Source organism: Schistocerca cancellata, chromosome 1 (genome assembly GCF_023864275.1).
Source record: "Schistocerca cancellata isolate TAMUIC-IGC-003103 chromosome 1, iqSchCanc2.1, whole genome shotgun sequence".
Classification (NCBI taxonomy): domain Eukaryota; kingdom Metazoa; phylum Arthropoda; class Insecta; order Orthoptera; family Acrididae; genus Schistocerca; species Schistocerca cancellata.
The window spans coordinates 828,068,456-828,095,804 of NC_064626.1; the positions used below are offsets into that span (position 1 = coordinate 828,068,456).

A 27,349-nucleotide genomic window follows, 5' to 3' on the forward strand; every position below is an offset into this window, starting at 1 on the left:
GAATGACACTCCCCTGGCTGATCCCATATTCCTTGGCAATACGTTTCATGCCACTATCCGTAGTATAAAAGTAGCACGTCTAACTTTTCGTCATTAGTGTCAAATCATACTTATTCAGTATCTCGATCGATACAAGAGTTAAGACTCTTTATCACATACAGAAGTATTTCATGTTCCTTAGTATACTATTATTTGCCGAAAATCTCGTTTCGATAACTGGAACCGTTCACGAAATAAAAACGGTGTTACATCTTACGTGACTCACCCTGCATACACAATGTGTTAGGGGAATAACTGCAAATATTGTGATCATTGTTACCTTAGTATGTACCCACTTCAGCACCTTAGTCGTTTTTTCTTTGCGTCTAGCAGTCTTCCCACAAACACGTCACATAATTTGCTGCCCGATGTTTTCTGCACAGTCGTAACTGTGCCACTAAGTGGATCACGCCTGCCAGTATAGACTAACCGTTTTGTGCCCACGAGTACACACTTCAATATCCGACCTACTACCGATGGTAAAATTAGCATTAATCGCATACCTTTGCCGCATGTACTTGGAGGTATTAATGAACCTACAAACATATTACTCCTAATAGCTACACTTATTAGTTTGCAATTGAAGTAAATACTAACGTAATGTTGTGCAGTACACTATACTCAGTTGCCAATAAAAATATCTCCACTTATATTACTAACACCCTGTATTTACTCAGACACAACTTTAACTGCTGAGTATCTCATTTTCAGAATATGGGGGTTGAGAATACTATATGTAACTTCTTTTTCAGAATACTGGAATATCTGTCATTCAAATGACTTGTTACGTTCCATATTTATCTACTTCAGTGTTTCCATCTTGTACAGTCTCCTTCTGAATTCCATTAACAAATCTCCAACGATTATTTAGGTTCTGTCTAATGAATGTTTTGATGTAAGAAATCTGTGGCCTCCAATTGCTCGTTATACAGAAATCTGATGTTGTTGTGTTAGGTTTGAATGGCACCATGGCGCGTTGGTTTTAAATTAAATGCGAAATAGCTACCTTCTCGTGTACTGTCAGTTAAAATAACGTGTTTAATTGAAAAGATAACAAAACAAAGAAAATCATTTATGTGAGTGATGTAGCAACGCTCTAGTCTAGAAATATTCCTTTTCTGAAGAGCCAAAGGAAATGGTACACCTGCCTAATATAGTGTAGGGCCCCCGCGAGCACGCAGAAGTGTCGCAACAAGAAGTGGCATGGGCTCGACTAATGTCTGAAGTAGTGCTGGAGGAAACTGACGCCATGAATCCTGCAGGGCTGTCCATAAATACGTAAGAGTACAAGAGGGTGGAGATCTGTTCTGAAGAGCACGTTTCAAGGCATCCCAGATATGCTCAATAACGTTCATGTCTCGGGACTTTGATGAGATGGCCATTGGAAGTGTATAAACTCAGGAGAGTGTTCCTGGAGCCACTCTATAGTAATTCTGGACGTGGGGGAACTCGCATTCTCCTGCTGGAATTGCCCAAGTCCGGCAGAATGCACAATGGATGCAGGTGATCAGACAGGATGCTTACGTGCGTGTCACTTGCCAGAGTCGTATCTAGACGTATCAGAATTCCCATATCACTACAACTGCATAAGCCCCACACCACTACAAAGCCTCCTCCAGCTCGAGCAGTCCCCTGGTGACATGCAGGATCTATGGATTCATGACGTTGTCTCTGTACCCGTACACGTCCAAGCGCTCGACACAATTTGAAACGAGACTCGTTCGACCAGACAACGTGTTTCCAGTCATCAACAGTCCAGTATCGGTGCTGACGGGCCCAGGCGTGGCGTAAAGCTTTGTGTCGCGCAATCATCAAGAGTACGCGAGTGAGCCTTCGGTTCCGAAAGCCCATATCGATGATGCTTCGTTGAATGGTTCGCACGCTGAAACTTGTTGATGGCACAGCACTGAAATATGCAGGAATTTGCGGAAGGGTTGGACTTATGTTACGATGAATGATTCTCTTCAGTCGTCGTTGGTCCTGTTCTTGCAGCTTTGATGTTTTACCAGTTTCCTGATATTCACGGTACACTCATGAAATGGTCGCACTGGAAAATCCCCACTTCATCGCTACCTCGGAGATGCTGTGTCTCGTACATCGTGTGCCGACTATAACACTACGTTCAGTCTCACTTAAATGTTGATAAACTGCCATTGTAGCAGTAGTAACCGATCTGACAACTGCACCAGACACTTGTTTTGTATAGGCTTCGCTGACTGCAGCGCTGTATTCTGCCTGTTTACATATCTCTGTATTTGAATACGTGTGAAGTTTTGTAAATTAGCGCTTGGTTACCAGTGTAAAAAAATGAACACATTCGCATAAATGCTTGCTGAACGAATAGAAGGGTCATTAAATAAATAATACACAACAATTCTTTCTTAGAACATATTTATTAAGAAGAGATAGGATTTAGTGACAATGTTAGTCAACGTTTCTTTTACATGTATTAATTTAGTACATAGTCTCCATGGCGTTCTGTGCTCTTACACCAGCGTTGTGTAAGAGCATGTATTCCCTGCCGGTAAAAACTCGTGTCTTCTGTTCGCAACGCTCTATCATACTCTAAGTGTGTCGTGCCCTACATAGAAAATCCTGAAAGTGGCACAATTAGATGGAAGTACTCTGTCGTCATGCTGTGCTACAAGTTGGATTAGGCAACAATGTTAAACCCACTTTGACCGTGTGTTCCCGGGAGAACACGCGTGTTGGCGTACACTGTCGTACTAAAGCAAGATTTGTTTTGGTCTCCGGCTACACCGAAATCGTCGGAAACGGTCTTTGTCCAGAGGCTTGGCATATGCCACTCAAGTAATTGTTAACCATTTTAACGACACTCCCTTGTGCATAGCTCCATCACTACCTCAAAAAAACTGTGACCATGACTTTGTCAGCAAAGGGAGGTACCTTGAATTTGTTCTCTTTTTGTTGTGGAAGTGGTGCCACTACAGTGACAGATTTTTTGTTTGAGACTGAAAGTGACCCACCGAGGTTTAGTCTACTGTAACAGCTCTCCGTTGACTTGAAAATACTCCAGTAGTTCAGATGAGAGGATTTTCATAGAAACTTGTATTTTGTAGTGAGCATTCGTGGAAACCATTTCGAGCTCAACTTTAAATATCCAAGAGTCTCAGTCATTGCAGACGCAGTTCCAAAACTCACCAATAACAGTAACACCAACTGTCGAAATGTATGCATCGGTCTACATGAATAATGGCATCCGCATGATTTGCCATGTTGGCAGTAGTGGCTGTGACATGACGTCCCGAACATAGTCAAATATGAAGCTCTGTTTTTGCAGTTCCGGCCCCGTTAACTCACTTTGCCATTGCCCAACAGCGCTCTCTCAACTGCTTCATTACCATACAGTGTACACAAACTTTTGCTGATGTTCACCACGGTTTCTTTTTCCGCAGCCAGTTATAGTACGCTGCTTGTAACGAGTGCCTTTCTCGACGCTATTTTGATGGTTCACTATGGCCGTGCGATCTATCTAAACTGTTGAAAACTTCGCACACGTACAGAAGAAACATCAAATTTGGAACACCTAAAAGAATTTTTTCCTATATGCTACAATAGTTGTAAAAAAAGTAAAATAAATAAGAAAAGCATTATGTATCAATCGATACTCGTACCATTAAGCAAATCGTGGAGCACGTTTTTTGTTTATAACATACTTTAAGTACGAGGGTCACTCCAAAAGAAATGCACACTATTTTTTGTAAAATCCATGTATTATTCTACATGTTTGAATCTTTTACAGTGTGTAGATACATCCTTTAGGAACAATATTTTCATTTCTCCACGTAATTTCCATCCCTCTCAACTGCCTTACGATATCTTGGAACCAACGCATGTATATGCGCGCGGTAAAACTCTGGACCAAGCTGTTGGAGCCACTGTTTGGCAGCGTGCACAAGGGAGTCATCATCTTCAAACCTTGATCTACGAAGAGAGTCTTTCAGTTTCCCAAAGAGATAATAGTCACATGGAGCCAGGTCAGGACTGTAATGCGGGTGTTTCAGTATTGTCCATTACTTTGTGAGCCACTGTCAACATCCTGGGAACCCAGCTGGCAGAAACGTTATTTAATGTTAACACTTTCAGTATTCTGCAAACACTTCCCTCCCCTATACCAACGTAGCGTGACAATTCGTTCATTGTGATGCGTCTGTCAGCAGTCACCAATTCGGTTAACTCTCTGCACATTGTCTGGAGCGTGTGCGGTACGAGGCCTGCCGCTGCGAGGACAATCCTCAATATTGCCGTGCCCGCTTTCATCACGTAACCTGCTTTCCCACCGACTAACTGTACTGCGATCGACAGCAGCATCTCCATACACCTTTTTCAACCTCTTGTGGATGTTTCCCACTGTCTCGTTTTCACAGCACAGGAATTCTATGACAGCACGTTGCTTCTGACGAACGTCAAGTGTAGCAGCCATCTTGAAGACATAAGACATGCTGTGACGGCGTCACTCACGGGAACAGGTTGAACTAAGTTTGAAAACAAGCGGGAAGGATGTATCTACACACTGCAAAACTTTCACACATGCAGAATGAAAACTGCATTTTTACAAAAATAGTGTGCATTTCTTTTGGAGTGACCCTCATATACAAATGGGTCATCATTTCTGGAAGAGTGGTGGAAATTAACGTCCGATTTTAACATTTTCTCAAGACTGACACAAGAAGAGAAGCATAACACCCTCTTATCAGTCAAAGACGGGTATGGACTTGGGCTGTAAGAAACCTCTTCGATATTCACCACACGTGATTTACGGAAATGGCACAGTGTAAATTGGTTCTCGTGACAGACTTTGGAGCGTCTGTCGAAGACGAGTCTAGTGTGTTAACACTGAACAACCAGGTTCAGTGAATATGTTCAAGGAACGTTTTCCTGGGTACAATATTTCCGTTCGGTTCCCCAGGAAATGCGATTGCTCGGTATCGTGGACTGGACGCCGATCTGCCTTTATCAAATGGCAGGAAAAACATCCCTGAGTAACCACTGAAGCACAATAATTGCTCTAAAAATTTATGAATATTTCCTATCCGTCGATTTGGTGCCTTCATGATCAGTGAAGTCTGGAATCTTTGGATGAGAACGTATTAACTGCTCACGCTTTCTATGTTTGTGTGACGATAGAGTTTATCACAAGGCTGGAAAAGGCGTCGGATACCCCACATCTGGTTTGTGGTGTGGGGTGTATTTACAGAACACTGCAGCGAGGCCACTTTACGGGCCTGTCGGCAGAGAGAGGGGAGGGACGTGTAGGGGCAATATGCGCGCTGTCGGCTGACGTCTGGTGGGACGGCCGGCTCGCGGGTGGCCTAGCGCCCCCTGACCGGGCCACGGTTCCGCTGGGTGGGCACGCGCCGTTCCCACGCCGAGGCGCGGCGCTGATAAACGGTGTCTGTTGCGCGCAACGGCGGCCGTAATCCGATCTGCGGCAGCGCCCTCCAGCGCCACAATCGCACGCCGTGAACGCGCGTGCCCACTCGTGGGGGCCCGGCCGCCAGCTGCTCGCTGACTCTTTGGGAGATCACCGCCTCGCCACGTCTCCGGTGTCCCAGTCACTAACTGTTGCAATAATTCTCCTAAGAGAGAGACATAGTTTTTAAGATGACTGTGTAGCTATCGAGAGGAATCAGTACCCGAAGGCTTCCATCTACAGAGTGGTCCATCTGAAGTTTCGGATGAGATTGTCTCGAAAACTATACATCGGGTAAAAAAAGTGGGTAAGACAAGTTCTTAAGCTCAAAGGGGGACATCAAATGATACTACACGTGATCTCCAGCCCCCGCCCCTTTGGATGGGGTGGGGGGCAACATTTAAATCTTAAATGGAAACACTCGTTTTTTTATTGCAGGGTGGAGTTTGAGAGAGAGGAATTAGAATTTTACAGATGTTCACCCAAATATTAATTTTTTTCCGCAGATTCGGATAAGTTTTGTTTGTTTCGTGGAAATGAGGCCAAACAACTTTTAACTATCAAGCAAATCACCTGACTAGTTTTAGCGAAAAAATTTACGAAGTAAATAAGTATTTTTTATTCATCCGTGACCATTTTCCATGAGAGTTAGGATTTTCTTGAATCACAGCGATAACTACCAAGAATCAAAACAAATGTTTAAGACAAAATGTACTTAGTTTTTCATGTAGAATCTGATTTTTCAATAAAAAATGGGGATTCCCATTTGAAGTTTTTAAGTTGCTTCCCGCCCCACCCCCAAGGGGATGGGATGGCGGCCTAATTTTAGCAGCAGCAGATGTCCCCCTCGAAAATAATCAACATTGGATTCTACACATTTTCCCGTGTGAAGCTTATTTTTCGTGTTGTTCTGGATTGTCAACTTAAAATTTGCACCCTCTCTATTAACGTCTCCAAAACCATTTGTAGTGGTAAGGTGCGTTCCTCTGTCCAATCGCAGGTCACAGGAAACAGATTTCGCTTTCCAGTGAAACTTCTAGTTTTTCTGCAGAAGCCACAGCCATACATGGACTTTACATTACTTGCAGTAGCTCATGGTCAATCTTTTGATTTTAATAGATCGTAGGTCTTTACCTCAAGATATTCTGGCACAAATCTTTCTCAAGAAAATTTCCCACTGGTTGCAGTTATTATGAAAGCCACCAAGCAAAACAAAAATCTCAGAAACAAGGTAAAATTTATGTTGGGCAAGAAACACGCTAACATTCAATATGATGATATAGTCGATTACTTAGCGAAGAACATCGCTCAGAATTGTACATTTAAAAACATATTACTACCACCATCAAACCAGAAGACTAAACCATACAAAAGAACAACACCCCAATAACGAATATCGATCGTCAATACACTATGGCCAAGCACAGCCAAACGTTTCCTCAAAGTCCTTGTTCCAGATAATCCTTAATGCGAACGTGATGGAGTAACAGTAAAAGATATCAGCCACATTTTCATCGAATGTAAACTGTATGAAAACTATCAATCTCAGAATCTTTTATGTGAAATCTCTTAAAGCATTTTAAATAAAACAAACGTTATTAACATTCTACATCGTTATTCTTCACGTCTAGGGAAACCCAGTGCAGGATGGTAGCGCTAACATTAGAAGAACCACAGTCCAATTTAAATAGTAAAGAAAAAGCTAAAAAAATCTATGACGTTTAACATACTTTAAACAGTGAAACAAAGAAATCACATGTTAAGCCCACAAAGGCGAACAATTTAAAAAATCGAAAAATTCTGACTATTAGTCCGAAGTGTCACATTCCTGAGGGAGAAGGGAACCGTATTCATCACATTAATATAGTATGAGAGCCATTACAAATTTCTGTTTCATTACAAGTTTAACTTTAAAATATAATCATATTTTTTAAAATCTACGAAAACAAAAAAAATGTTATTAGCAAGGCAAAAAGTATGTGGTATGCAAATAGAATCCTAATTCACAGGCTAAAATTAAAGCCATATGGTCAGTTGTGAAGGAAGTGTCTGGTCAGCAGCACAAGGTTGACGATATAAAGCCAGTTTGCAGTTATAATATTTCTGTTACTGATAAATCAGATATATGTACAGTATTTAACAACCATTTTCTGAGCATTGCTGGTGAATTAAATAAAAATTTAGTATCTACAGGAAATCATATAAATTTCTTAGCAAATGCCTTTCCGAGATCGCACGACCGCTACGATCGCAGGTTCGAATCCTGCCTCGGGCATGGTTGTGTGTGATGTCCTTTCCGAGATTGACGTCTGAAATACTCCTCTGTGACACAGACAAAAGGGAGATTGAGACAATAATCAAATCACTGAAGACTAAGGACTCTCATGGTTATAATTGAGTGTCTAGTAGAATATTAAAGTACTGTGCTGCACATGTTAGCACTGTATTTAGCCATATTTGTAATTTTTCCTTTAGGAATGGTCAGTTTCCTGAGCGATTAAAGTACTCAGTAGTAAAGCCGCTTTATAAAAAGGGAGAAAGGGATAATGTAGATAATTTTAGACCTATTTCTATGCCATCAGTGTTTGCAAAAGTTATCGAAAAGGCTGTGTATGTAAGGTTAATTGATCATTTTATATCACACGATTTGCTATCAAATGTACAGTTCGGCTTTAGAAGTCGTTTGACAACTGAAAATGCTATATTCTCTTTTCCCTGTGAGGTACTGGATGGGCTAAACAAAAAGTTTCGAACGCTTGGCGTATTTTTTGATTTAACAAAGGCATTTGACTGTGTTGATCACACAATATTGCTCCAGAAGTTGGACCATTACGGAATAAGGGGAGTAGCTCACAATTGATTCACCTCTTACTTTAGCAACAGGCAGCAAAAGGTCATTATTCACAATGTTGACAACGGCTGTGATGTGGGATCTGAGTGGGGTACTGTCAAGTGGGGGGTGCCCCAGGGATCAGTGTTGGGGCCGTTCCTGTTCCTTATTTATATAAATGATATGCCCTCTAGTATTATGGGTAACTCTAAAATATTTCTGTTTGCTGATGACATTAGCTTGGTAGTAAAGGATGTTGTGTGCAACATTGACTCGGTTTCAAGTAGAGCAGTACATGACCTCAGTTCATGGCTTGTAGAAAATAAACTAACGTTAAATCACAGTAAGACTCAGTTTTTACAGTTCCTAACACACAATTCAACAAAACCTGACGTTTTAATCTCACAGAACGGGCATATGATTAGTGAAACTGAACAGCTCAAATTCTTAGGTGTTCAGATAGATAGTAATCTGTCGTGGAAAGCCCACGTTCAGGATCTTTTTCAAAGACTTAATACTGCCATTTTCACTATTCGAACGGTATCGAAAGTGAGTGATATTTCGACACGTAAATTAGTCTACTTTGCTTATTTTCATTCACTTGTGTCGTACGGTATTATGTTTTGGGGTAACTCTTCCCATTCTAGAAGGATATTTTTGGCTCAGAAACGGCCGGTTCGGGCAATAAGTGGTGTGAGTTCACGAACCTCTTGTCGACCTCTTTTCACGAGTCTGGGTATTTTGACATTGGCCTCTCAATATGTATATTCCTTATTGTCGTTTCTTGTTACCAATATTAGTTTATTTCCAACAATAAGCAGCTTTCACTCGGTTAATACTCGGCAGAAATCAAACCTCCATTTGGATCGGACTTCCTTAACTCTTGTGCAAAAAGGTATGCAGTATACTGCTGCATCCATTTTCAATAAACTGCCACTCGAATTCAAAAATCTTAGCAGAAATCCACGCCCTTTCAAATCGAAACTGAAGAGTTTCCTCGTGGGTCACTCCTTCTATTCTGTCGAGGAGTTCCTTGAAAAATTAAGATGATTCTCATTGTATTACTGATAGCGTTTGCTTAAACTTATGGACTGATTTTCTTTCAAGTTCATGAACATTTATTTTTATCTGTTATTACTTTTTATGTTGTAAGTTCATGTACTGACACGTTCCATGACCTTGGAGATTTGCTCCTCAATTTGGTCCTAAGGAAATTGACATTTAAATAAAATAAATATATGACTCTACAAGTGGCGGCATGTTAGATTCCTCAAAAGAAACTCAGTAATTCCTTTCTCACCGTCATTTTCAGTTCTTTATTAAAAAGGTGCTTCAGTTTGTTTTCTTCTGCCAACTGAAAAGCTAAAGCTCCGAACACCTTCATTGTCAATCCAAACAATCTTCCATCGATGTCTTTCATATAAGCGACAACCTCGAACTCTTGCTCGTTCCAGAAAACACGGCAAAATTTTCCCTTTAACTTGTTTGATTGAAAGCTCTTATTTTGAAGTCTTTTCTGCATTTCTCTCTGGAGGCATGCTTTAGGAACATTGAAGTGCATACTGGCTTCACTAAATCGCATTTCCTTTTTCACAACAGCTGTCGCTGCCTCTTCCAGGTCTTCTATAGACTAACTTTGACGATTAGTATTTTTTTAACCATCTAAGAAAAATAAAGAATTGTCGCTAGCAACAACATGAAAAGCTTGAAAATATAGTAATATAGCCTATAAGTGTTAAAATAAATGTGAACACTCAAAAATAATCACTAGGCAAGAATGGTACGCTGCGTGGGATAGAACGGAACCTCAGTCCGTTACACCCCTGTACGTTCCGCCCGATCTATGAGGTTAAGTACAGTTGAAAATCCACAAAAGGCTTTAAAAAATAAACATCCTCTGAACTAACTAAAACAAAGGTCCCAGCATGAGTTTTGAGATTTTAGGAAAGAGAAAACTAGTAGATAAATTGAACTCTCTTAAATTTCAAATAAAAACTTGCTGATATCGCAATATGCACGTGAAAAACAAGCGCAGACACGTTACTGGCACAACAGTGAAAGACAAACTTCTTACCATCCTTGTCACGTTGATTATAGTTCCTGAAAGTGAGTATAGACTCCGCCAATTATCAGCCGAAATAAACACCTAGGTCCGTTCTCCGCCGTGGCTCCTTCCTGCCCCGGCTATTCTTACATACGAGGGCAAATCAGGAAGTCGTTGCCCCACATTTTTACTAGCCACAGTAAGGTACATCAGGATAATGACAGATGTACAACTTATTCTACGCAACTTAAACTATTTTTCCACATAGTCCTCACACCGGTTAACTCATTTCTTCCACCACAGCACTAAATTTGAGATGCCTCTGCGGTAGAATTCGTGCGGCTAACTATGGAACCACAGTCCGACTGCTGTCTTGGCTTCATCATTACTTGTGAATCGCCGTCCTGCCAGGAACTCCTTCAGCCGCTCGAAAACGTGGAAATCACTAGGACCGTGGCGGTCCACAATCCCCCAGTGAGATGCCCGGAGCTTTTCGGCAGTTCTGATTGCTACATGTGGTCTCGCGTTGTCGTGGAGCAGAATCACGTCATCCACATCAGGACTTCCTCGGCACCTTCGCCTAATGGCAGCCTTCAGACGTGGCAGTGTGGAACGGCAACTGTCGGCGTTGTAGGCTGCATCTTGTGATATGAAATCCAGCAGCAGCGGTCCACGGCTGTCCCTGAAGGCCGTTAACATCAATTTCCAAAAGATGGCACTGAACGGAGCTCTTTTTTGTCACAGGCGAACTTGGATGTTTCCACGCCATGCTCTGCTACTTGGATACCAGTGTGAAATGCAGTATCCACGTTTCATCACCAGTAACAATATGGTCCAGGAAACCTCCACCCTCCTTGCAGTACGGTTCCAGATGATTCCGTGAAGACATCATTCGCTTGACTTTCATCATGTAACCCAACTGCTTAGGCACCCACCGGCATGAGACGTTCCGGTGCCCTAAGGATCCTTGAACGATGTCGTAAGCACTCCCATACGATATGCCAAGCTCCTGGAAAATTGCCGTGATGTGCACACGCCGATGTGATTTCACATTACATCCACGCGGGAGCTGTTGTCTGTCGTCAGTCAGCGACGAATGCAGCCTCCCCGACTGCTCATTGTCATGTAAGACTTCAGGGCTTTTGTCAAACTCACAACACCACCACTTCACAGTTCTCAAAGAAAGACAGTTTTTCCCATATGTGGCCTGCATTTAAATGTAAATCTCGATGGGCGTTCGTCCCTTGCTTTGAAGAAAACGAATCACCCTTCGTTGCTCTAACGCCGGGGAAGTGTGAAGCCACGACCGCCATCTTCAACAACTCACAGTACCGCCGTGTGGCGCAGCTAACGGCAGGTAAGGCCGGAGCGAACCAAGAAAGGGCCAACTCTGGAAGTGTATGTATTGATTTTACATTTACAGCAGTAATTTGGCTAAAAAAAGGAGGCAAAGATTTTCTGATTTGCCCTCGTATTTATTTCTCAACATAGTCACCTTAGCGACGAACGCATCTCTCCCAATGAGAGATCAGTTTGTTGATACCGTCACTGTAGAATGTTTGACATCGTTGACAGAGCCACAACCTCACCTCTGCTTCAAATGGTTGAAATGGCTCTGAGCAATATGGGACTTAACATCTGAGGTCATCAATCCCCTAGAACTTAGAACTACTTAACCCTAACCAAAACAAGGACATCACACACATCCATGCCCGAGGCAGGATTCGAACCTGCGACCGTAGCAGTCGCGCGGTTCCAGATTGAAGTGCCGGCCGCGGTGGTCTAGCGGTTCTGGCGCTACGGTCGCAGGTTCGAATCCTGCCTCGGGCATGGGTGTGTGTGATGTCCTTAGGTTAGTTAGGTTTAAGTAGTTCTAAGTTCTAGGGGACTTATGACCTAAGATGTTGAGTCCCATAGTGCTCAGAGCCATTTGAACCATTTTTTTGAACCAAATTGAAGCACCTAGAACCGCTCGGCCACACCGGCCAGCTCACCTCTGCTTCCACTGCTTCATCACTATGAAAGTTAAATCCTCGGAAGTGTTATTTTGAATAGAGATGAAAATCGGATAGTGCCAAATGTGGAGGACGATCGAATACAGTGAACCCAAGGATTGTTGCAGATGTCGCAGCGCTCGTGTGTGGTCTGGCATTGTCGTGCTGGAGGTCAGGGTGTTCCAGGAGTGGTCGAACTCTTCGAACTCGAAACTCGATTGCAGCACACTGTTTCTCACGCACCGACACAGTTACGTTACACGTGATGACTGGGTGTTGTGTGCTGTCCTTAGGTTAGTTAGGTTTAAGTAGTTCTAAGTTCTAGGGGACTGATGACCATAGCTGTTAAGTTCCATAGTGCTCAGAGCCATTTGAACCCTTTGAAAGTTACGTTACACACCGCCATGTCACGCGCTACAGTTCGGATTCCTCTAGCGACAGAGGGCTGCAAATATGTAGACGTGAAGAATAAAGATGCAGAACGTTAATGATGTTAGTTTTATTTTAAAATCTTACAGATATTTCACATAAAAATTCGGCTGTATTACTTTTTTGTAATATGGCACCTCTCCTTCATGAAAATAAGTATTAACTTTATAATGTATTATGAGATTTTAAAATAAATCTAATTTTACCCTGTAAAATCCTAGAAAATTAATCAAACACTGAGCGATGGCTATTTCCTCTCCATGCAAAAATAGATAAATATGTAATTCTTCCCGCCCCACAGAGTCAACGACTCTCTTTCTACACTGCGACGGTTACCGGCTCAATCCCTGATTTCGCGAGCTCCAAAATGCTCCATGAAATCCTTTAATCTGTAAATATAGCAGCCAGTCAGTGTGGAGCATAATGTAGGCATATTAACTGGCCACTTACACCTCCCTCTAACGGAACTTACGTAAGATTCTGCTTCGTGGCAGTAATTTTATAACTTTTTCTGCAACGGGTGTTGCAAGTCACCAGTCATCGTGAATAACCATCAGCCTTAAGGCCAGCCGTATAAGCTCCGGCCAGAGCTCCTCTAGGAGGGTTAGGGAACGATTCGTGTATCAGCTGTTGACTGGAGAACACCTCGCATCCGCGGTCGCTGGTGCTGGCGGGCACAATAAACATCCGACGAGCACGCAGGATCGGCCCGAATGTTATGTTACAACGGCCCCTGTCTCCTGTTCCTGTCGCGAATTCTGCGCGGGAACGATTGTAGCTGAAAGTCCATGCGACGTCGAATGTCTCTAATTTTACCTTCATTGCCTTTTCCCTAGACAGGAAATTTAGTCTTCTATGGACGTACATTATGGAAATTTTAACGGTGATGCTCCATGACCCGATTGTACAGTAAGTTACTGAAGTTGAATGATCATCACAACGATTCGCGTTTTCTAAACGGGCCTGTGACGAATAGCACTGCTTTTCTTTGGATTTCCTCTACTTTCTCTTTCAGTTCTATCTATTAAGCGTTCGACACTGACAATAACACGCAAATATCGATCGAATGAGGTTTTTGTAAGCTACCTCTTTTGTGGATCGACTACACTGCTTGAAAATTCTTAGCATCTTCTTTGGTATCTACCTTTGCTCCGGTTAGTTGTCTGTGGTCGTTTCGCTTTAAATCGCTCGCTATGCATACTCCTACATGTTTAATGGTTGAGACTTATTTCAGTGATGGTTCAGCAATTATATAATAACAGACCTTTCCGCTTATTTAAGCACAATACTTTATGTCCAGATAGCAGCTGGCAGAATGAGCAGTTCGTTACCTGCATAATGCCCCTTGAATTTGGTTTCATCCAGTGTTCATATTATAGCAACGTGAAGAACAGCCTGCACTGACAAATCAAACCCGTGTGACTACTACCTATAGCCATTTGGAAAATACTGTGGGTAGGAGGCGTAGAGAAAATCTATATTCATTCACTTCTCATCTGAGTATGTTGGTTACTATTTTTAGTTCGGCTGTCATTATTTACGTCAGTTTTACTGGACAGTTTTAATAAAATACAGAGACACCACTATGGTATTTGTACTGGAGTGCTTTGATCCCTCCGTCGATTCCTACCAGGTAATACGCACTGTTCATCTAAAGATATCATCAATAAATCCAATACACGCACGGAGAGAAGGACTCGAAAACATTTGGAAATTTGTGGTAAATTCTATGGGACCAAACTGCTGAGGCCATCTGTCCCTAGGCTTACATATTACTTAATCTAAATTAAACTAACTTTCGCTAAGGACAACACACACACCCATTCCCGAGGGAGCACTCGAACGTCCGACGGGGGGAGCCGCGCCAACCGTGGCAAGGCGCCTAAGTCCTCACTTCTACCCAGCGCAGCGCAAAGTACAGGAGAAAGAAGAGCTGTGGTGGAGCAATGGAGGTCGTTAGTTGTGCGTGAGAAACTGTGTCGGTAAGAGAATTACTTGCGAAAGGCAGGGTTGCGGGTCTGAGTCCCGGGCTGGTACACAGTTTTCATCTGGCTAGGAAGTCCGTGGCTCGTGGTCTTGCGGTAGCGTTCTCGCTTCTCGCTTCTCGCGCACAGGGTCCCGAATTCCGGCGAGGTCGGGGATTTTCTCTGCCCCTAGATGACTGGGTGTTGTATGTCTTTCATCATCATCGTCATTCACTCTCAAGTCGCCGTAGTGGCGTTAAAGAACTTGTGGAGCGACGGCCGAACCGCCCCGCGAGTGGTCTCCCGGCCACCAATGCCATGCGGTCATTATTATTATAATCTGCCAGGAAGTTTCAAACAGCGCACACGTGGGTGCAGTGTGAAAATTCATTCTGAACGCTGTATCGGTACTTTCCGCCCCAGGTGAGTCGGAAACCCGCAAACCAAACACTTTTGTTGGTGACGCATTGTGCTAGAACTGGATCGTTGAGGAAGGGAATATGACTGTGGTGTCTCTCGAAAATGTGGATACTGCTGCGAAACAAAATAATGAACAACTGAAAAAAAAAATCTTGAAATCGTATATACTGATCAGCTAGAGCATTATGACCACAGACCTAACTATCGATATAAACCTGTCCAGGCCATAGCAGTGTCACCTGGCGAGGAATGATTGCTAGTCAGGCACACACACGAAGCATGTAGTGCCAGTGAGCTTGATGTCCTTGTGTAGAATGGGGAACGTGCACGATCTATCTGACTGAGAACGGACTGTGATGGCCCGGAGGTTCGGCACGAGCATTTCCGAAACTGCACGATTTGTAGGGTTCGAGGAGTGGTGTGGTGAGTGTCTTTAACATGTGGCGAAACCAAAGTCAAACAACGTCCAAACGTCTTGCGGTTGGACGGCCGCCCCTCATTACAGTTGTTCGATGTCGTAGGTTGGGCAGACTGGTAAAACAGCACAGCGGCGAACTGTGGTGGAACTAACATCAAACTTTAATTCTGGGCGGAGTACAAGTATGTCTGAACACAAAGTACACCGAACACTCCTAAAGATGTGCCTCCGCAGCCGACAATCCGTGCATGTGCCAATGTTGACACCACGACATCGACAACTACGACTGAAATGAGCATGTGGCCATCGGCAGTGGAGATCAGCGCAGTGGCAGAGCGCTGCATGGTCTGATGAATTCTGATACCTTCTTCATCACGCTGATTGGAGGGCACGAATCCGTCGTCTTTCAGGGGAACAGCTCCTTGACCTCTTTACTACGGGACGGAGACAAGCTGCCGGCAGCTCCATTATGCTGTGGGGAACGTTAACGAAGGCATCCACGGGTCCAGTGGAGCTCGTACAAAGTACTATGACGGCCGAAGAGTATCGTACACCGGTTGTAAACCACGTACACCGCATCATGATAGTCTTATTCCTCGACGTCAGTGGCATTTTTCAACAAGACAATGCACCTTGTCACAAGGGCAATTGTGTGTTGGAGGTTCGAGGAACTCAGCAGCGAGTTTTAATTGATGTGTTGACCCCTCAGCTCGCCAGATCTGATCCCGATCGCACATCTGGACTGTGATTGAAGGTGCGTCAGAGCTCGTCGCCCCCTTCCCGGAATTTACGGGCATTAGGTGACTTGTGTGTGCAGGTGTGGTGCCAACTCCCTCCAGCGACCTACCAAGGTTTCACTGCTCCCATGTCACGACATGTCGCCGCTGTTACACGTGCCGAAGGTCGACATACCAGCTGTTAGGGAGGTAGTCATAATGTTCTGGCTGATCAGTGTAACAGTTGTTATCTGATTAATTTTGTGTGTATACGAGCTCCTCGCCAGCCGTCAAGACCCAACGGATGTCTACCGGCCGCCGTGTCATGCGGATATGTTGTCGAGGGGGATGTTATCAGCACACCGCTCTCCTGGCCGTTTGGGAAACTCTCCAGGCGGTGGAGATTGTAACGGTTCTCTATTTACGTGACTATTACGGCACTCCAACCCCAGTCCTCGATACCAGTAATTTCGTACTACTTTTCTGCGAAGTAACGGATATATTTTTGTGATAATGTTCACATTTGGTTTTATTACTGTATAGGTACTCCGTGGTATCGATATATTACAGTGATATGGTTCTTGTGTGTATTCATTTCTGTGAGACTGTCATAATCTTTCACTTACTTCTAACCGTTTTGGCACGAATGCGCACAGAGCAGTCTTCGTTTCACTTTGCAGAAGTTAAGTTGTTATTTCGCTTTGTAAAAGAACAGTCAAGTCTTGTGTTTGGTTAAAGTGGAAATTAAATATATGAGGATTGATACAAAGCTGTTTTCTTGATGATGTGACAATTAAGAAGAAGTATATGTGAATTTACAAGAAGTTTAATAAAAATGTGGATCGTGAACACCAAGTCAAAAATTATTTCTACCATACCATTGTTCTGATCTGGGATTGTTTGATCATTAAGAATTTCCTGAAAAACGCATTTGTTAGGTCCTCAAATATTGCTAAAATGCAGATCTGGACCTTCTAGCAGTCAAAGTGGAATCACCCTAGAATCAACAAGATGAGCCATAACAACTTCGACGAAATTTACGTGGGAATCCATTCAAGAAAAGTGCCAAAATTAATGACTTTTTTACAGTGACTTCATTATTTCCATTCTGACGATACCATCCACAGTTAATAACTTTGTTGTTGCCCGATAAAGCGAACATATGCTGCGTGGAGCACCATTATTAATCTGATTTCTAACCTACTTTGCAAGTGGTGGTATTGTTAGAAGCTGCTACTACTAAGTCAAGTAGCTCCTCAGTTGACTTCACAACGTTGAGTACATGACGGACTGATGACCTTAGCAGTTAAGTCCCATAAGATTTCACACACACAGTACGTACCAGCCCTCCGCACGACAGACACCTAGGCTGTCCTGTCAGCTACGAAGGCAGATACTTTGTGTGTGTGTGTGTGTGTGTGTGTGTGTGTGTGTGTGTACTACGGAAAAGATATGCGTTACAGTAACTCACAGCATACTTCGAGTAATCTAGGTGAAAGGACAAGGAGAACTAACTTTCAATTTATGAGCGACGGTAAGAGCGTTTGGACAGCGATCGTATTGACTGCAGATATGTGTCAGCCTCAACGTGTATCGGGACAAAATGTCAACGACGTCGGACTGTAATTTATGTGGGCAGTCACTGTTAAAGCAGAGGGTGAAATTTACCCTGCTGTACCCATTTTCCATTTACAATTTAGCAAAAGCTGTGTAGTCGAAAGGAGGATGTACAAGAGTGCAAGTGTGTGTGTGTGTGTGTGTGTGTGTGTGTGTGTGTGTGTGTGCGTGTGTGTGTGTGTGCACGCTCGGATTTGATGAGAACTGCATCCTGGGGAGCTCCCGAACGACAGCGACCGTATTGTGACGCCGTGAGGCGTGGCGCGGCTTGTGTGTGTGTGTGTGTGTGTGTGTGTGTACACGCAATGAATCGCGGCGGCCACTCGAGCGGGACACGCGTGCGCGCACGCACGCTGGCTTCTCTCACCTTTTTAATTGGGCCTTTGTGCGTGCGCGGCGACAAGCGTTATCGATAGCGCTGTGTGTGCGGGGGGGGGGGGAGGAGTGAGGGGGAGGGTCACGGGAGGCGGGGGGGGGGGGGAGGGGCGGCAGTCGCACGCGACCGGGAGGTGCGCAGCCGGCCGGAACGGCGGGCAGTCCCCGACCCACGGCGTACACTTACCAGCGGACACGCCTCACCAAATCCGCCCAAGTCTGTGCGGACCCCGTCAGCCGATCCGCGGGAAATCTTTCTGCTCCTCCAGCGGCAATCGTAACTGATACAAACGTAACGCACGAAATTTGTGCCATGACTATTCCAGTGTGTGAAGCATGATATACTACAAAACAAGCATACATCACTTATCTGTTATTTTTTGGCACTCTTAAGCGTACTGTAATATAACACTGTCACACCAGACGCTTCCTCTCCATCGTCAGTGGATGTTCTGTGAGTATTCCCCACATAAAACATTTCTACATTTTGGTTACGAATAATTTTTGATTAAGAACGTGGTGTACAATTTACTTACAGTGTTTAATCTTCAAATTTACGTACTTTGAAATCGGTAACTCTTTTCCTAGTTCTAGCAGAGACTGTAGTCCACTAAAAATGGTTCAAATGGCTCTGAACACTATGCGACTTAACATCTCACACATCCATGCCCGAGGCAGGATTCGAACCTGCGACCGTAGCGGTCGCTCGGCTCCAGACTGTAGCGCCTAGAACCGCACGGCCAATCCGGCGGGCCCACTAAAATGCTTTCACTCTTACCGTTCACACTTTTTCAGCGTTTTCTTCATTCGATTTTTCTTACACGTCACTGCTATCTTGCGAAACTTAGTACACGTATTCTTCATAGGAACTATGCTGTAGTTTCCCTTGTTTCGCAACCAGTTCTGTGTTTATATGTGTATATTTGCGTGTGTTTGTGTGTGTGTGTGTGTGTGTGTGTGTATGTGTGTAATGAGCATTGCTTCACTCTTACACACACACACACACACACACACACACACACACACACACACACACACGTACGAATACAGAACTGTACTTAATAACACTACATTTTGAATTTGGCACTACCAACGACACATGTCGGTCGGATGTTTACTTATAACTTTGCTCTACATATCGTTCCGAACGTTTTTGATATTTAATCCACTGATTAATGTGATGGTTAGTCTTATTCAAGTGATAACTTTGGTTTGGATTACAAGTACATCCATAGAACCGGATATTTCTAAAATCAGCTCTCAACGGGAATTCTGAAGCCCCTCGCTGGCTTCTCCAGGTGCTTCCTGAAAATTCAAGTGATCTGCCTTCAGAATTACCTTCTATGTTTGGAATGAGGACCGTACATTTTGAGGGTCAATAAAATTCCAACGAAAAAAATATATCGCTTACAAAAGATAAATATGGTGTATTTCAAATTGTAGCAGTCGTTTCGGCACTTACCATGAATATCCGATAACTTTACAAGATATAATCACTTAGATAAATATCAGATGAGGCACTTAAAACTATTGTGTAGCAAAGTAATTAAATTTTTCTCTTTTGCTCTTCTCAGTAGTCATAGCACATATACACAAGAAAGCATTTCTTTCACCTCTGAAATATGTCCATTTCATTCAGTAGTATCCCATGCTTATGATTTACATACTTTGATCGTCGATGGCACAACCTTTCAGTCGTCTGTATATTTGTTTTAGTCATAACAGGAAGGTCAATTTAGATGTGACTGGGTATTATTGTCAAAATAGAGCCCATTCTCCCTAGTTTTATTCCTGCGCAAGTTTGTTCTGTGCAAGCGATAACAGCATTAATATCCAGTACTCTAAGGTTAACTTCAGAGATTTCACATACCGGTTTTTTTTTTATGGGCTGCCTGTTAACGTTGAATACCTTCCTTTTATTTATCCGTTGGTATATTTGTTTTGATCATAATAAGAAACTGAATTTGGATATGATGTGTCGTTGCTGTCAAAAAAGTCTTTATCCTCCCTAGCTTCAGTACTGTGTAAGTGTGTTTTGCGCGAGCTTCAGCAATATTAATATCCAGCACTCTAAGAGTAACTTGAGCACCTTTTTTAAGACGTATTTGTTTATACTGAACAGCATCCTACTTGAAATCGTTAAACAATTAATAGATACAAACATGTCTTAGGAGGAAAATAAATTAACCAAAATTTAGCGATATTATTACTCAGAGGAAATATTCATACAAAATTAGCGACTTTTAGAAAGTGATTTACGTGTTTTTCATTTTTAGTATCCTTGTTAGGCAGCGTAATTTATTTAACAGTTACATCTGAGGTTATTAACTATAAATAGGCCACAGACACACAGCACGAAAGTTGGGAAAAGTACTATGCAGTTACATTTAGAAAAGGTGTGTAATGCACCCGTCGACCGCGTGTCGAGTCCGCATTAGCCACGGTGTGAATGTGGAAGACAAAGGGAGCTGTTGTGTTTGAAACGGCGTAATGACACGCCGCCACTGGAGACGTAAACAACAGTGAATTAATTGCTTCGTTCTTTGAGACGTATTTCACGCTGTCATTTAGAAAGAGAAAAGAATCCCCGAAAGAAAAGAGCATTGTGTTCCGCAATACTTCATGGCCAATTCCGGACTTAATGGGTTAAAATAACCGCTGTAACGGCAAACAATGAGAAGTAATCGTATCTGCGGATTATCTTTCTTGGCATTCAAGTCGGAGGCGAGACTCGCCAGTGAAAAAGAGCGGCGCTCAGCCATGCCGTCCCGTGCCGGCTGCTCGGCCGCTTTCAGGACGAGCTGGCAGCCGCCGCCTCCTAAAAGCCCTCCCCCTCCCCCTCCCCCGCCACCACCATACAGCCCGTCCCATAGTCGTGCCTCTGTAATTCGCCACATTGTTTCGCGCAGCAGACTACATCTCGCTACCAGACTGCCTCCGCATCGGTAGCCCATTATGTGCTGTTAACGGAAGAACTATAATGTGCAGAATGTAGCCAGTAAATACATGTACCGAGCCTATTCGACAATACACAAAAAGATCAAGTACGCTTTTTAGACGTACACATAGAGAATAAACTGGAGGGAAGGTAGTACCGAAGCTAACCCAACGTCTTGTTCCAAGAAATTCGTACACTTTGAGTGTAAAGCCCGTTCTTGAAATGACAATGTTATGTAGAGTATTATGTGCCCGTGTGCTACAGTCGACTGCGCAGTGTGTATATGTTGTTCACATTTGAATATTCTGCACTACGTCCCCGAGCAATTCATCAGGACAAAATACGAACGAATCATCGTTCCCAAACTGAAACAGAGGAGCGGACGATAACTGCTGATGATACTTAATGTTTATTGAAACAAGTGTAGCATTGTGAAAATTGGCATAATGGCTCGAAACTAGTAGTGGAAATGAAATAATGCTTACCTTTAAAAATATTTGTGCCTAGTTAGGAAATCCTTCAAGAATCTTTGATTGGTATGTACTTAAATTTGAATTCCCTCGTATTTCAAGCTGATTGAGTTACTTAAGGATTCTCTGCGCGGGACACACTCCGAAGATAATGAGATCCTAATTCTCGCAGTGCAAACATGGTTACGAGACATGGTAGTGGTTGTTACCGACACAGAATACAAGCCCTTATACAACGCTGGCGAAAAGTCGTAGAATGTGACAGAGAACCTTCGCATGCTGTTTTTTTTTTTTTTTTTTTTTAAGTTGGCGCCAGCGACGTTGATCCACATAAGCAGTTTACAGACATGAACATTTTACACGGTACTCACTCCTGACCTCGAACTACCTCAGATAACAATTTCTGACACTGGTACCAAATCTCAAAGTACTCAGCTTAGAATCCTCGGTGGTTCCCGTAATTTTTACACTAAAGTTTTGGAGCGCTGATTACATTGTTTCCCGTTGAAGTTCAGATGTGAAGGTAAATAGCAGTTGTCGACTTCTAAGTTTCTTGTTTCTACATACGTATACATATACAACGATCACAGGCCTGCAAACCACGCGCTGCTTCCAGAAATTGCTTCTATTCCTTTTTGTTTTCTGTTTGGTTCCTCCAGGTGTCTTCCATCTCCCAAGTCTGCCAAATTCTTCGCCAGGGGGTGTATCCAGCGCTGTCTTGGTCACCCTATGGCGAGTCTGGTCTCTGGTCTCCCCTCAAGAGCTTTCTTCGGCCGTCTTTCTTCTGGTATGCGGGCCACATGGCCCGACCAATGCATTGTTCTGCCCTTCATCTTCTTTCGGCTTGTTACCTGTTGCATCAAGAGGTAGATTTCCTCATTCTACCTCCTTCTCCGTTCTCCTTTATCTAAGATCTGTCCCCGTGACTTCCTCACTACTATTCTTTCAGGTATTAACGGTTTTTCATTTCCTCGTTTAGTCATTGTCCAAGTTTCTGAACCGTATATGACGGTTGGATATGTCACAGTGTTATATCTTAGTAATAACTGAGAATGATTTTGAGCTGAGCGTCTCCCCGAAGGAAAACATGCATTTCCTCCCACTGCTGTTCTTTCCCTGGTGGCTATTTCTATGCTTTGTTGCTGGTAATTCAAGCTGCTAAGTATTTGAAGAACTCTCTTGAACCTCATGCCAACTACCTCACGGAATTCTTGCTGCTCTTGTCCTGCATTTTGTCTTGATTCACCTTAAGCCCAATATTCTGTGCCTCGTTGTCCATTTTCTGGCAGATTTCTTCCAAGTCACGGCTTTATTCACTTTGCAGTACTATATCACCTGAAAATTTGAGACAGTTCAAATTGCCCTCCATCTGTACTCCAGGCAACTCCTGTTGCGTACATTCCCCTATTCCTTTCTCTAAGATGACACTGAATAGAACACATGAAACAGCATCCCGTTGTCTGAGATCTGTCTCAATCTAGAACGTTTCTGACGTGAAACCTCGGAAACGCACTGCTGCATTCTTTGACCCATCCATGCTAGTTTTCCCCATTCTCATTAGCTTCTCAGGGATTCTGAAGTCACACAGGGCACTGTACAGGCAGTTCCTGTAGATGCTGTAGTATGCACGTTGAAAATCGACGAACAGACTGCCGATATCTTTAGCATATTACCATTCTTTTTCAAGTTATTGTTTTAGGATTTAAATGTGATCTAATGTCGATGAACCATGGACCTTGCCCTTGGTGGGAAGGCTTGCGTGCCTCAGCGATACAGATGGCCGTACCGTAGGTGCAACCACAACGGAGGGGTATTTGTTGAGAGGCCAGACAAACGTGTGGTTCCTCAAGAGGGGCAGCAGCCTTTTCAGTCGTTGCAAAGGCAACAGTCTGGCCTTGCAACACTAACCAAAACGGCCTTGCTGTGCTGGTACTGCGAACGGCTGAAAGCATGGGGAAACTACAGCCGTAATTTTTCCCGAGGGCATGCAGCTTTGCTGTATTGTTAAATGATGATGGCGTCCTCTTGGGTAAAATATTCCGGAGGTAAAATAGTCCCCCATTCGGATCTCCGGGCGGGGACTACTCAGGAGGACGTCGTTATCAGGAGAAAGAAAACTGGCGTTCTACGGATCGGAGCGTGGAATGTCAGATCCCTTAATCGGGCAGGTAGGTTAGAAAATTTAAAAAGGGAAATGGATAGGTTAAAGTTAGATATAGTGGGAATTAGTGACGTTCGGTGGCAGGAGGAACAAGACTTTTGGTCAGGTGAATACAGGGTTATAAATACAAAATCAAATAGGGGTGATGCAGGAGTAGGTTTAATAATGAAAAAAAAAATAGGAATGCGGGTAAGCTACTACCAACAGCATAGTGAACGCATTATTGTGGCCAAGATAGACATGAAGCCCATGCCTACTACAGAAGTACAAGTTTATATGCCAACTAGCTCTGCAGATGATGAACAAATTGATGAAATGTATGATGAGATAAAAGAAATTATTCAGGTAGTGAAGGGAGACGAAAATTCAATAGTCATGGGTGACTGGAATTCGAGAGTAGGAAAAGGGAGAGAAGGAAACATAGTGGGTGAATATGGATTGGGGGAGAGAAATGAAAGAGGAAGCCGTCTGGTAGAATTTTGCACAGAGCATAACTTAATCATAGCTGACACTTGGTTCAAGAATCATAAAAGAAGGTTGTATACATGGAAGAATCCTGGAGATACTAGAAGGTATCAGATAGATTATATAATGGTAAGACAGGGATTTAGGAACCAGATTTTAAATTGTAAGACATTTCCAGGGGCAGATGTGGACTCTGACCACAATCTATTGGTTATGAACTGTAGATTAAAAATGAAGAAACTGCAAAAAGGTGGGAATTTAAGTAGATGGGACCTGGATAAACTGACTAAACCAGAGGTTGTACAGAGTTTCAGGGAGAGCATAAGGGAACAATTGACAGGAATGGGGGAAAGAAGTACAGCAGAAGAAGAATGGGTAGCTTTGAGGGATGAAGTAGTGAAGGCGGCAGAGGATCAAGTAGGTAAAAAGACGAGGGCTAGTAGAAATCCTTGGGTAACATAAACCCTGAATTTAATTGATGAACGGAGAAAATATAAAAACGCAGTAAATGAAGCAGGCAAAAAGGAATACAAACGTCTCAAAAATCAGATTGACAGGAAGTGCAAAACGGCTAAGCAGGGATGGCTAGAGAACAAATGTAAGGATGTAGAGGCTTATCTCACTAGGGGTAAGGTAGATACTGCCTACAGGGAAATTAAAGAGACCTTTGGAGAAAAGAGAGCCACTTGTATGAATATCAAGAGCTCAGATGGAAACCCAGTTCTAAGCAAAGAAGGGAAAGCAGAAAGGTGGAAGGAGTATATAGAGGGTGTATACAAGGGCGATGTACTTGAGGACAATATTATAGAAATGGAAGAGGATGTAGTAGAAGATGAAATGGCAGATATGATACTGCGTGAAGAGTTTGGCAGAGCACTGAAAGACCTGAGTCGAAACAAGGCCCCGGGAGTAGACAACATTCCATTGGAACTACTGGCGGCCTTGGGAGAGCCAGTTCTGACAAAACTTTACCATCTGGTGAGCAAGATGTATGAAACAGGCGAAATACCCTCAGACTTCAAGAAGAATATAATAATTCCAATCCCAAAGAAAGTAGGTGTTGACAGGTGTGAAAATTACCGAACTATCAGTTTAATAAGTCGCGGCTGCAAAATACTAACGCGAATTCTTTACAGACGAATGGAAAAACTGGTAGAAGCCGACCTCGGCGAAGATCAGTTTGGATTCAGTAGAAATGTTGGAACACGTGAGGCAATACTGACCCTACGACTTATCTTAGAAAATAGATTAAGGAAAGGCAAACCTACATTCCTAGCATTTGTAGACTTATTAAAGCTTGTGACAATGATGACTGGAATACTCCCTTTCAAATTCTGAAGATGGCAGCGGTAAAATACCGGGAGCGAAAGGCTATTTACAATTTGTACAGAAACCAGATGGCAGTTATAAGAGTAGAGGGGCATGAAAGGGAAGCAGTCGTTTTGAAGGGAGTAAGACAGGGTTGTAGCCTGTCCCCGATGGTATTCAATCTGTATATTGAACAAGCAGTGAAGGAAACAAAAGAAAAATTCGGAGTAGGTATTAAAGTATATGGAGAAGAAATAAAAACGTTGAGGTTTGCCGATGACATTGTAATTCTGTCAGAGACAGCAAAGGACTTGGAAGAGCAGTTGAACGGAATGGACAGTGTCTTGAAAGGAGGATATAAGATGAACATCAACAAAAGCAAAACGAGGATAATGGAATGTAGTCGAATTAAGTCGGGTGATGCTGAGGGAATTAGATTAGGAGATGAGACACTTAAAGTAGTAAAGGAGTTTTGCTATTTGGGGGGCAAAATAACTGATGATGGTCGAAGTAGAGAGGATATAAAATGTAGACTGGCAATGGGAAAGAAAGCGTTTCTGAAGAAGAGAAATTTGTTAACATCGAGTATAGATTTAAGTGTCAGGAAGTCCTTTCTGAAAGTATTTGTATGGAGTGTAGCCATGTATGGAAGTGAAACGTGGACGATAAATACACTCCTGGAAATTGAAATAAGAACACCGTGAAATCATTGTCCCAGGAAGGGGAAACTTTATTGACACATTCCTGGGGTCAGGTACATCACATGATCACACTGACAGAACCACAGGCACATAGACACAGGCAACAGAGCATGCACAATGTCGGCACTAGTACAGTGTATATCCACCTTTCGCAGCAATGCAAGCTGCTATTCTCCCATGGAGACGATCGTAGAGATGCTGGATGTAGTCCTGTGGAACGGCTTGCCATGCCATTTCCACCTGGCGCCTCAGTTGGACCAGCGTTCGTGCTGGACGTGCAGACCGCGTGAGACGACGCTTCATCCAGTCCCAAACATGCTCAATGGGGGACAGATCCGGAGATCTTGCTGGCCAGGGTAGCTGACTTACACCTTCTAGAGCACGTTGGGTGGCACGGGATACATGCGGACGTGCATTGTCCTGTTGGAACAGCAAGTTCCCTTGCGGTCTAGGAATGGTAGAACGATGGGTTCGATGACGGTTTGGATGTACCGTACACTATTCAGTGTCCCCTCGACGATCACCAGTGGTGTACGGCCAATGTAGGAGATCGCTCCCCACACCATGATGCCGGGTGTTGGCCCCGTGTGCCTCGGTCGTTTGCAGTCCTGATTGTGGCGCTCACCTGCACGGCGCCAAACACGCATACGACCATCATTGGCACCAAGGCAGAAGCGACTCTCATCGCTGAAGACGACACGTCTCCATTCGTCCCTCCATTCACGCCTGTCGCGACACCACTGGAGGCGGGCTGCACGATATTGGGGCGTGAGCGGAAGACGTGCGGGACCGTAGTCCAGCTTCATGGAGACGGTTGCGAATGGTCCTCGCCGATACCCCAGGAGCAACAGTGTCCCTAATTTGCTGGGAAGTGGCGGTGCGGTCCTCTACGGCACTGCGTAGGATCCTACGGTCTTGGCGTGCATCCGTGCGTCGCTGCGGTCCGGTCCCAGGTCGACGGGCACGTGCACCTTCCGCCGACCACTGGCGACAACATCGATGTACTGTGGAGATCTCACGCCCCAC

At 43.6% G+C, this 27,349-nt stretch overlaps 1 protein-coding gene across 1 annotated transcript in view; it reads right to left on the reverse strand.

Moving 5' to 3' along the window:
• The window catches only part of LOC126106590 (homeobox protein Hox-D11-like), a 36,536-nt gene extending 15,359 nt beyond the window's left edge, over window positions 1-21,177 (reverse strand). Inside the window, exon 1 of the mRNA XM_049912970.1 lies at window positions 20,946-21,177. Coding sequence (XP_049768927.1) covers window positions 20,946-21,177 — 232 coding nt within the window. The remainder of the gene's footprint in view (window positions 1-20,945) is intronic.
• Window positions 21,178-27,349: the final 6,172 nt, after the last annotated feature.